This window comes from Citrus clementina, unplaced genomic scaffold (genome assembly GCF_000493195.1).
Source record: "Citrus clementina cultivar Clemenules unplaced genomic scaffold, Citrus_clementina_v1.0 scaffold_7, whole genome shotgun sequence".
Classification (NCBI taxonomy): domain Eukaryota; kingdom Viridiplantae; phylum Streptophyta; class Magnoliopsida; order Sapindales; family Rutaceae; genus Citrus; species Citrus x clementina.
Window position 1 is genome coordinate 439,996 of NW_006262075.1, and position 11,893 is coordinate 451,888.

Here is an 11,893-nt window from a genome sequence, read left to right on the forward strand (position 1 = left end):
ATGCTATTGCATTTTGTTAACAGCGTTTTGTTTATTACCTCATATTGTTTGTGTGCTGGAATTGCTACAAATCTTTTGAGTTATTCTGGGTTTAATTGCTCTGTTTTTCCTTCCCCTTGGCTGGAAAAACACCAACCATGGAGGTAAGAGTGTAAGATTAAAACTAAACGCTTTATCGAAGTTGTTTCGCATATCAAATCATCCTAGAAGCTAAAAGGTTTGTACTAAAAAATTTCGTAAACGTCCCCCCAGAAAAAAGGAAAAACGTGTTTAGGCAACAAGCTTGGCAGGATTTGTATTTCTGCTGACAATCTTATTGTTTGTTTATCAAGTTTTAGTGGAAGAAAAGTCAAAAACAATGAAATTATCTATTTTAGCACCTCTGCTTTGGGTATTTATAATCTAAAACCAACACTAGCATACACGTGCTTAGGACATAAACATGATTTGTGGCTTAAACATATAAACACACTGCTATTCTCCTCTTTCTTTCTTTATTTTGCATCAGATTTCTTCTTCAGGATAAATATAGCTCCATCATTCCTTGATCACACTCAGAGGAGCAGATACACACATTCAATCACACATTAACCAATGATTTAATTTGCATGTAGTTCATAAACCATGGGAAATTTCGAGGAATGTGGGATGGTAGGAAATTCAGGGAAATCCTGACCAACTTTGCACTCGTGTCGAGAATATGCTAAAATTAACAAATAACAACCAGGCATAAAAGGCAAGCAAATGACACATCTTACAAGGTGGAGTAGAGGCTTTTATTTTGCCTTTTATACCACAACAAAATCATGAACAATCTAAAAACTAATTATTTTCCATTGTTTCCAACTAATTGTCCAATAGTTGCTTTGCATGAAGTTCAAGCAGGTTCCAATAAGCATCATAATAACATAGCTCTTTAGTAACAAATCGCAGAAAAATAGTGATAATCATGGTACCAATTGACAGAAATGACCATGTAATTTGTTGGCAGAATAGTTGCTTTGTGTGAAGTACTGATGGAATATCTTCCATGCAGATCACAATTATGGGGTAACACAGCAATCAATGGGAAAGACACAAAAGTAACAGAGTGAGAAGATCACGGTAGCATAGACAGATAAGAGCATGCATTCAGTTTGAAGGATTCTAATTACCTTGTGTAAAGTGCTGAAGGAGAAAAACTTCCATGAGAATCATAAACATGGGGTTAAAAACAAGCCAAACAATATATATATATATATATAGTCCTTCTCCAGTGCGGGCGCCCTTATGTTTTTCATGTGGACACACTTTAAAACTGCGGGGTTTAAGAGAGTTAATTTTTAACTCTTTTAAACCGCACGGTTTAAAAATGTGTCCGCATTAAGAAAAATGCAGGCGTCCGCACCTGAGAATGATTATATATATATGAATAATATATTTCTAGGGTAACAAAGATGAATAACCCAGATGTCTTCATAACATTTGACAGATAAGAATATATACATATGCAATGTACATGAGGTCATGAAGCAGTCAAATGTTTCTTAACTGCAGTCACAGACTGATGAGCAAAATACTTTTGCCTAAGTTGTACATATGGGTATCCAATAAATGACAGGAAGTCGGCTGGTTTTGAGAAGGAAACTATTTCATACCATACTTGGTTATTTTCATCCAGCTCTAGAGAAAAACGTTCTTCCCCAGCCTGCTTCAAGCAGTTGTCATGTTAGTACTGGCCAGTGCTTCTCCATTTTAAAGAATTAAATTGTCTAGTGAATGCTAAAAGTCAAACATTTTTTTTTCCTCGTTAGGTGAAGAAACATTATCCAAAATATCTAAATGTGAGCAAAAAATATAAACAAAACCACAAATTTTATGCATAGGCAACATTCAACAACTGAGATAGACTTTTAAATAAAAATATATCAGCTGCTACATGGATTCTCAGCTAACCTCTTAAGCTATGGAGTTTTTTCTTGTTTTAATGTATGTAACTACATTGACATATTGATCTGAGTTTGCATTAAAAAAAAAAAAAGAAGTAACTTCATGTTTTGCTTAACTATGACAAGATGAGCCATCTTGTAGCATTTAGTTGTGTTTCTTTTGAAACAAAATATTGAAAAAACCAAATAAAATGACAGTACCAGGTTTAGATGACAGGAAGAGTATATTATATATTAAAGTATCTTTTTTCTAACTCTGGCTGCAATATCATTTCTCACAACTATGAAAATTTTCATAGTAACCAAACAACTTCATTTTCTAGAGAGAATTTACAATTATGATATGCAAACAAGTACTCACCAGTAAGTGACCTTGAAGGGTTCCGCTGCCAAAACCAAAAGAGGCTGCAGTCTTTTTCTTTCTTATGCTTTCATTAACATAAACAATCTGAAGAGGCAACGTAACCCAAGGCAGAAACTCCTTGACACACACACAAAACTTCACCCCATTTTGTATAGGAGTCTTGGGATCAACAAATGCCCAATTTAATCCAAAATGCCTGCAAATTGAACCAAAGTCATTCTAATATGGTCCCACTCTTAATAATGATTAATAAATATGGAAAAACAAATCTATAAACCTCCATGTCTTAAGAGCTGTCTTGCCCTTTTCATAGGTCTCAAGACCTGAACCAACCAAAACACGCGCATGATTGAGTAAGAAACCATCTTTTGAGAGCCCTTGATCTTCTTTGAGACAAGCAACAGGCTTGGCAGTAGCTCCTTTGTACTTAGTATCATAGTTGAAGACACCTGACCTGAAGATTGTTAACAATTATAAGCATATATAAACATGCATTCAACAGCCAGTTTAAAATTCAAGATGAGAGAGACGGGAAGAAGCAAATCAAATAAGTGTCAATTCTTATTACTTGTCAATACAAGCTTTCTGTTCTTGAGGAGTTGGTCGACCCCAGCTCAAGAAAACCATCCCTGTCAACATCATCAATAATTTTCACTGACTTAGTTAACATCGATGGCAAAATTGAACACTATAGTTAATTTCCTTCCAAAAATGCTAATCAAAGATCAAGACAAGTCCAAAAATATTGCAAAATTCATGCCACGGGGAAAGTCCAATAAACTCAAACAAAACTGTCCAAGTAATTCGAACAGTGAAATAAAGCTTTAATGGCGAAAGCCGAAAGATGATCGAAAATAGTGCAGCGAGGAGAGGTCTAATGAAACAGACAGATAAATATAATATAAAATTTAAACAAATATATATTACCGATTAAAACGAAGAAGAAAAAGTAGTTAACAAAATTCGAAATTGGCCGACGAATTTGATAAAGCTGTGATTTTTGTGGAGTTTGAGAGAACTACTAGTGGAGACTTGAGTAAGCGAGTGAAAGCATAAAGTTTTGTCGGTACGTTATCGCTAATCGTCCAGCGACGTCGTTTCTTTATGTAAACCTATTTGTGTCATTTCACAATTAATTAGTATTAGAATTTCAAATTTGTCATTCTTGTATCATTTGTCAAACTGATAATAAAGAGTTGATGTTGTTGTTATTTTTCCAGTCTCTCTTTCTCTCTCGCAGGGACTAAAATCCGTGCCTGCTTGCAAATGAAGCAAAATTAGGATTTTATTCGTAAATCAAAAAATGAAGAAATCACCGTTGGCGATGCAAAGTACAAGTCAGACTCAGAGGAATAAGCCACTACACGAAAAGGAAGCTCTCGTGAAGCTGTTGAGATGGCATTTTGGCCACGCTCAGTTTAGGGACAAACAGCTTGACGCAATACAAGCTGTTTTATCAGGTCACAATCAAATTTATAAAATTAATTATTCATTTAGTTACAATTTGATCAAAGCTATTATTAATTTATCGTCATTTTCTAGGAAGAGACTGCTTCTGTTTGATGCCAACTGGCGGTGGAAAGTCAATGTGTTATCAAATTCCTGCATTGGCCAAACCTGGAATTGTACTTGTTGTTTCTCCTTTAATAGGTAAAGTAAGAGATTATTAAATCCTTATTATTTTAATTATTAGTTTCTGTTGTAATTAGCTTAATCATTTTGATTTCCTTTTTCTTTTTTGCAGCTTTGATGGTCAGTGCTCTTTAACTCTGCATTACCTTTTTTTTTCCCCTACCTTTTGACGTAATTTCAAGGTTTGAGGTTTTGGAATTCTTGTTCATGCTTGAAAAAATTAGGAAAATCAAGTAATTGGATTGAAGGAGAAAGGAATTGCTGCTGAATTTCTCTCTTCAACTCAAACGATGCAAGTGAAAACGAAGGTGAATGTACCCTTTTGGTAGTTGGTTTTCCTACATTGTTTCAGTTAGTAAATGAGGTATTTATATACCTGGGGTATTAATGTTTCATAGACATGTAACTTTTAGATATATGAAGACCTTGATTCTGGAAAACCATCCTTGAGGTTGCTATATGTAACACCAGAATTGACTGCAACACCTGGGTTTATGTCAAAGCTGAAGAAGATTCATTCGAGAGGGTTGTTGAACCTTGTGGCCATTGACGAGGTGTGACCTCACACAGTGTGTATTAGATAATATAGTCTTTTGACTTATCTTCTGGTGTAATTTTCTGGTTTTGTGTAGTTTCTTGGGAAACTTTTTCTTTTTTGACTTTCTGCATAGAATTTCATTTATTTTATTATTTTTTATTTTCAGGCACATTGCATCTCATCATGGGGCCATGATTTTAGGTTTGTGATCAATTTTAGTAATGAGCAATAACTAAATTTCTGATCCCACTTCTGTGACAGCATTTTTGTATTTGTTGAGAGACTGGTTTTTGCATTTGTGACAACTCTTGTCTAATTTTGTCTTTGTTTTAACTTCTATTGAACAGGCCAAGCTACCGTAAGCTCTCATCTTTGAGGAACTATCTTCCAGATGTTCCTATATTGGCATTGACAGCAACTGCTGCTCCTAAGTGAGTCTGGCTAACAGCCCTGTGCAAGAATAAAAACTGATTGCAGTTATGGTGGTTCTAGAGTCTGAAAAGTCTTTGTGATTCATGCCAATTCAATTCTATGTTCTCCTTTTTTCTGTCTTTGAAAGAGCCGGAATCCAGAATCGGATTTACATTTTACTTTTAAGTGCGGAGAGGTATTAAGATCTCTATTTCCCTTTTGGTTCTACAGAGTGCAGAAGGATGTTATGGTGTCCTTGTGCTTGCAGAATCCTTTAGTCCTCAAATCTTCTTTCAATCGTCCTAATTTATTTTATGAAGGTTGGTTCTGGGAGATTTATTGCATCCAGTTTTACAAATTTGTGACTGTTTTAGAAAACTTAATATATTGAAAGTTTGAATGCATTGCTTGGTTCTGTTGTTTAGCAATTAGTTTGTCATTCTGGATACAACTGTGCAAGCATCTAACAAGGTATTTCTGAGATGCAGTTCGATACAAAGATCTTTTGGATGATGCCTATGCCGATTTGTGTAGTGTACTCAAGGCTAATGGAGATACCTGTGCAATTGTTTACTGTCTTGAACGTACAACTTGTGATGAGCTTTCTGCTTATCTTTCTGCAGGCGGCATTTCATGTGCTGGTAGCCAAATGTTCTTGAATTCTCTCTTTCCCTTATGAACTTCAATCTTTCCAAGTACCAAATTACGTACTTTGCTCACTCTGGTGCATTTGCAGCTTATCATGCAGGGTTGAATGATAAAGCAAGAAGCTCCGTTTTAGATGATTGGATTTCTTCTAGGAAACAAGTTGTTGTCGCTACAGTGGCTTTCGGGTATAGTTGAATCTGGAATTTCCCGCCTTTTGTCTGTTCATTTAAATTAACAACTGCAATAGCTTGCTCATACTCCTACCAAATTACCTACTTTTTAGTAACTGAAATAGCTTGCTCATAGCCTCATAGGTTTGTAGTGATGCCTTCAATTGGAATGTTTAACTCACCTTTTAAAGAAAGATTATCTATCAGGAAACAGGTGTATTTGCTGACAGTTTTTTGTATGTTTCTCCGAAATGGTTTATGTTGCACAGTTTAGTCTCATCTTATTCCAAGCACTTCATGTTTACCTGAGATTTGATGATTTTCTTTCTTTCTTCTGCTTTGAGCATCCTGGTTCGTGCACGGTTATTGAGCTAATGGTGTTCTTTCAGAATGGTACTCAACTAAATTCTCAATGATCTTTGATGAATTCAACAAATTTTTCTACATGTCTTACTGTCTTTAAGCAGATGTCATATGTCCCTAAAGACTTGCGATCTGTATTTCTAGGGTATAGATAGAAAAGATGTCAGACTGGTTTGCCACTTTAATATCCCAAAGTCAATGGAAGCATTTTATCAAGAGTCAGGTAGAGCTGGTCGTGATCAGTTGCCCTCTAAAAGTCTACTGTATTATGGAATGGATGATCGTAGAAGGATGGTTGGTCTGCTAGCCTTAACAATGCCCTCTCTACTACTTTTAGATTGTCTATTACTTGGTGGAATTTCATGCTAATTATCTAGAATTGCGACAGGAATTCATTCTAAGCAAGAATCAAAGCAAGAATTCTCAGTCCTTCAGCACACGAGAAAGGTCGTCAAAAAAATCTATATCTGACTTCAGTCAGGTCATATCCAATCCTCTTTTCCTTTGTGTTACTTCTCTGTGTTGCTGATATTGTTTGAACACTGAACTCATACTACCTCCAGATGGTTGATTACTGTGAAGGTTCTGGATGTCGCAGGAAAAAGATTCTCGAGAGTTTTGGGGAACAGGTATTGGGATGTGTGGCCAGTGTTACCCATAGGGTGGTTTCTTTCATTAGTCCTTTTATACTACTCATTTCATCTTCTAAAACAGATACCTGTATCATTATGTAAAAACTCATGCGATGCCTGCAAACATCCAAACCTATTAGCCAAGTACTTGGGGGAGCTAACTTCTGCTGTCCTGCAGAAAAATCACTTCTCTCAAATTTTCATAAGGTAATTTATCAATTTTTAAGCATGTAACTTATTAGATTATTTCTTCAGTCTTGACATTGATAATTGACCTCAAGTCAGAGTGATGCAGAATGTCTAGCATGAACTTGCTCCACAGCCAACTTAACTATACACCATGCTGGCATCGGGGCTATTCTTTAGATATTGTTTTTGCTTTAAATTTTTGAAGTGAAAAATTCGAGAAAGTTACTGTTCAAATTGCTTCAACTGAATGTGTGCTTGCCAAACTAGCATGAAGACATTGTTGGTTTAACTGGTGGTTTCTTTTTTTAAGAATAAGTCATCATTGATATGCACACTAAATGCTGATGGACACACTGGTCTTTGAACTAAATCATTTCTTTTAACATGTCAGCTCCCAAGATATGACTGATGGAGGACAGTATTCAGAATTTTGGAATCGTGATGATGAAGCCAGTGGTTCTGAGGAAGATATATCTGATTGTGATGGTAATATCAATCTTGTGATAATTTCACGTTGCTAGTGGTTTGTTAAAATATATGCAATGGTCTTATTATCTAATGAGCTAAGTCTCTCAACTGCTAGATGGTATTGAGGTTGTCAAAAAGGTAGCCAATTCAAAGTTATCAACAAAAGCAGGTCTAAATGAGAGGATTAACTTCTTGCAGCATGCAGAAGAAAGTTATTATCGGAATAAAATCTCTGATAAACAGGTCAATGTAATGTTAAACTAGTAGTTTGGTCTGCAAGCCATAATTCTTTTGTTGTTTTCACTATTTTTTTGTACTATAGTTTTCACTTTGAACCTGCTTAGCATGTATCTTCCCTCCAGAAAACCTTTTTGCTTATTTGACAACAGGTCAATAAACCAAGCAAGAATGCTGTATCTGATGTGCTGAGACAAGGAAGCAAGGAAAAACTACTAAATGCTTTGAGACAGGCTCGGCAGCGGCTTCGCAACTTAACGTAGCTTACCTATCTACTCTGCATAGTGAATTTTAAAGAATAAGCAGTCCGGTAGACTGTTCGCGTAAGTTACCATGAAGATCCTCATTGTTTGAAGTACTTTTTGCAGCATTGAATTTGAAGCATCAGCCATTTTCCTTGAAAATGAATGCTACAACAAGTATGGGAAGAGTGGGAAATCATTCTATTATTCACAAGTGGCCAGTACCATTAGGTGGTTATCAACTGCGAATTCCATTGAGTTGACGAATCGGCTCGGTATTGATACCGATTCCCCTTCAGTTAACTTTATCAGTAAGGAAGAACCACCTGCAGCACCATCACCCTCGTTAGAGCAGCGACCAGCACAAATTACTGGCAAAGAACTTGATGGCAGCTGTGGATCAGAGAATTCTATTGGTGCTTTTCAAACAGAAAGTGAATCCCCTAGTACAAGTTTGCCTGTGATTCCATCCTTCTCAGAGTTTGTCAACCGCCAAAAAGTCAAAGACAACCAGCCGAATACATCATGTAAGGAATCGCCAAAGAAGAATTTTGACAAGAGAATGAGGTTACAGTAGTTCAAAATTTTGCGAGCTTTCTTCTCTTCCCCCCCCCCCCCCCCCCCCCCACCCCAAAAAAAAAACCCAATTTTCATGCTTTCTTTTTATCTAACAGCAGTGCATGTTTTATCGCCATGGGCTAATATTAAGCCACATGTTTGTGCATCTCCTTGTCCCTGTGCCTAATGTTTTGCCAGTCTCCTTTAGCCTAACGTTGAGTAAATCGTCTCCTTTGCTTGTCATAAATAGTTGAGCGGTTGTGGTGAGACTTTGACTTTTGACTTTCATATCAATGAATAAATGAACTAAATAAGTCAGTAAGAAAAAGCTAAGTGCATCTGAAATTCGGAAATAAGACTTCAACGAAGAAAAAGTGAAATGGTGTGTGACTTCGGCTTTTGTCTTTTAGGAAACAGCAAAGATGCGACTGCCGTCTGCTGTGCCCATCCGCCCATATCACAAAAGGAAAGGAAAGCACTTGTGTAGGTAGAAAAATCTAACATTATGAACCTTAAAAGAGAATCAACTATTTTCAAAGCTAGAAGAAAAACCAATGGACTCGACAATTCCAGAAACGCCAACGCCGCTCTCATAGATTACGAGATTAACAACCGCCATACAAAGGAAAAAGCAACCAAATTATTGCCCAGATTATGCATTGAAGAGATACATGGAATTGTTTGAAAAAAGTAACATGTTATTACCATTCTTACTTGCATTCAACTTGAATTTGACCAAAGCCAAGCCTAGAAGGGGGTGGCCAGAATAGCCCGGTCGCCGCTGCCATCGACTAAATCATAATCGCAAACGTGAATTGTGTAATGCTTGAACCATCTAATCTAGTAATGCGTCAAGTATTTCATCTCCTTAATTTGCAATACAAACAAGGATTTGCATTTATTTCATTGATGCGATTCCTTGTGTGCATTAATTTTTAGCCGAAAGTAACAGACGAAGAACAATCTTCCTTCCCCCATTAATTTTTTAACAGAGCTTATTCACCCAAATTCTTCATCTCTTCCCATTCATTTTCCTCCTCATTCAATTTAAGAACCTTAACTTTAATCTTAACATACCTACCCAATAGCCTAGCCTCTTTTTGAAAGCAGCTAGCTTCTGGTTTTCTCATCGAAACATGTATGATGTTTTTCACACACACATAATTAAAAAAAAGTTCCCAAATTAATGACACAACCAAACGCACATCAAAAGCCGAGACATGAAATTGAGAATCTGGGAGAAAATAATTTGCCCTTGAAATCAACACTGAGTTCATCAGTCCCGTGCAGTCCAATGGTAATCTTCTAAACTCATACCTCATAACTGACACAAGAGCCCTCCATCATAAACACAGCCAATAACATTACTTGTTGTTCTTATACATGCAAGAATACTTTTTTGAGCAGAAGTTGAGTGGCTCGATTTCTACTAACATGTAGACACGTGTCATGAAAGTTGCCTTTCCCTTCCCTGAAACACTCAAGTATACATAATATCAAGAAAGAAACCCTTACGACGACAAGTACTTTCAGGTGCCACTACCCACCAGGACCAGAGTCTGAGTTTTGATCAGTAATTTCTCTAATGGGCTCCAGACTCGAGACGATAAATAGTACTTTGGAGAAGAGAGATGTGCGATGAAGTATGGAAATGCATGTTTGACAGGGAAATGGAGGGATTTGGAAACTCATCGAGGCTAAGAGCACTTTGGGAAACTGAAACTTGTCTACTCATCTTTGTGTTTGTGAGTTCGGAAGAAGAAGGCATGTTTAATGTTTTGGTTAAATACAGTCATTAATTAGCATTTAGAAATATTTACAAAGCAAAAAAAATTAATTATGTTACAATTGAGGGAAAACCTATAGTGCAACTGTGGTACTGTACTACAGTTGCATCCAGTCGTTGGATATCAATGGGCCCCACCAATCTAAGTGCATCCAATGACTGAAAGCAATTATAGTACGGTACCACAGTTGCACCGTAGCCTGATTCTACAATTAAACATACAAACTCTATATACATGCATGGAATATATTATGTAGCATCAATCAATTACTTGTGCTTCAGTTCTGTGGTAGCTCTAAAATACTAGGAGCCCTATACGAAATTTTTTATGAGTTCTTGCCACTTTCACGCCTTAACACTAAAAGAAATATAAAAAAACTCAAAATTCAATCAAATTTTAATTATATTTTAAAAATCAACAATCAACAAACACATAAGAAATTTAAAAAATAGTAGTAGTTAATAATATATCTTTTTTCTTCCTTTAAAACTATTATTTCAAGAAATTATTCTTTTTTTACTTCAAAGTGAACCAATAAATTTAATAATTTTTTTTTATAGAGAAGAGCGCAAGAAATTTTATAATATTAAAAAATTAAGATTTTTTTAAATAGATAAATAATTTAATCATTTTCTTAGAAAAACTAATACTGAATTAACGGTTAGACAATAGTATTAATTATAATTCTTTAACATTAAGATTATTAAACATAGAATTTGTATAAAACTTCTTAATTATAAGATAATTATCAATTAAAAAGAGCCAAAACAAAAGGCTTTTGTCTTATAAGTAACTTAAAAATCTATTAATTTGAGTATATTAAGAAACTAAGAAAAAAGAGTCTTCTTAATTTATGAGGTCTAAGTGATTACAATGAGGTCTTTCTAATATATGAGGCCTTAGGCGACCGTCTAGTTCGCCTATACTTAAAGTCACTCATGCTTCAATTTATCTAATTGAATTATAGCTTCTTTACTTAATCTTGAGGCATCATTTAATTACATAACTTATGTTAGGTTTACGAAAATTTGTCCATTTTTCAAAAATTGGTTTCCAACATCAGTAATAGTTTCACGATATTGTAAATCGGGGGATTGGTGTTCAAGTTAGATTTTACTGATGTACGACCTAAAACCTATATGAGTGACCCGGTCAATACATACGACCTGAAACGTATATGGGTGACTCAGTCTATACGCACAACCTAAAGCCTATGTTAACGACCTAGTTTATAAGTGCAAATTGAACCCTATGTTGGCGACCTGGTTTATACTTCAAATGGAAGCTTATGTGAACGACCTAGTTTATAAGTACAACATGAAGTAGTTTCACTTGCGAATCTATTTGATAAACGCTATCTATCAATTGTGCGCGGTTAAGAAGGTAGTAGCACACAACTCCCTTAAAAAGCAAGGCACTACCTTCTTAACCACTCACAATTGATAGATAACCACTAGTAACTACATTGTGGTAATTGCCCACAATCAGGGGGCCTATTTTAATTAAAGAGAGCATCAATTGAGGGGGTTAGCAAAATTAACTAAAAAAATTCTACAAGGGGCCAATCTTAAAGCCTTTCTACTTTTCACAAGATTTATAACACCTCCACAGAAGAATTCCTGAATTTGAACTTATTTTCAATCTCTCTTTTTCAATTTTCTTTCCCTAGACACAAAATATCTGACTTATACATCGAAGAATCTACGCTGGAACCTCCACCGACATA

The 11,893-nt window shown here is 35.7% G+C and overlaps 2 protein-coding genes across 5 annotated transcripts; one reads left to right on the forward strand and one right to left on the reverse strand.

Annotated features, from left to right (window-relative positions):
- Nucleotides 1-872: 872 nt before the first annotated feature.
- On the reverse strand, nucleotides 873-3,342 carry LOC18036638 (UPF0548 protein At2g17695). The gene is made up of 5 exons (XM_006425262.2): nucleotides 3,220-3,342; nucleotides 2,861-2,921; nucleotides 2,570-2,746; nucleotides 2,290-2,488; nucleotides 873-1,687 (listed from the first exon to the last, which is right to left on the reverse strand). The coding sequence occupies exons 2-5, from the start codon at nucleotides 2,917-2,919 to the stop codon at nucleotides 1,505-1,507; spliced, it is 618 nt and encodes a 205-aa protein (XP_006425325.1). The 5' UTR covers nucleotides 2,920-2,921; nucleotides 3,220-3,342; the 3' UTR covers nucleotides 873-1,504.
- Nucleotides 3,343-3,519: 177 nt separating this feature from the next.
- On the forward strand, nucleotides 3,520-8,422 carry LOC18036609 (ATP-dependent DNA helicase Q-like 3). Of its 4 annotated transcripts, none has more exons than XM_024180642.1 (19): nucleotides 3,520-3,752; nucleotides 3,835-3,942; nucleotides 4,037-4,044; nucleotides 4,149-4,232; nucleotides 4,338-4,478; nucleotides 4,629-4,663; nucleotides 4,810-4,893; nucleotides 5,105-5,193; nucleotides 5,362-5,514; nucleotides 5,610-5,706; nucleotides 6,081-6,084; nucleotides 6,199-6,348; nucleotides 6,443-6,535; nucleotides 6,618-6,683; nucleotides 6,769-6,893; nucleotides 7,267-7,361; nucleotides 7,459-7,592; nucleotides 7,733-7,839; nucleotides 7,949-8,422. In XM_024180642.1, exons 1-19 carry the CDS (start codon nucleotides 3,596-3,598, stop codon nucleotides 8,397-8,399), a joined length of 2,181 nt encoding a protein of 726 aa, XP_024036410.1. In that variant the 5' UTR covers nucleotides 3,520-3,595; the 3' UTR covers nucleotides 8,400-8,422. The 4 variants fall into 4 exon arrangements, with proteins under 4 accessions (XP_024036410.1, XP_024036411.1, XP_024036408.1 ...); XM_024180643.1 differs by having other exon boundaries at nucleotides 7,459-7,586; XM_024180640.1 differs by having other exon boundaries at nucleotides 6,443-6,501; nucleotides 6,618-6,893.
- Nucleotides 8,423-11,893: the final 3,471 nt, after the last annotated feature.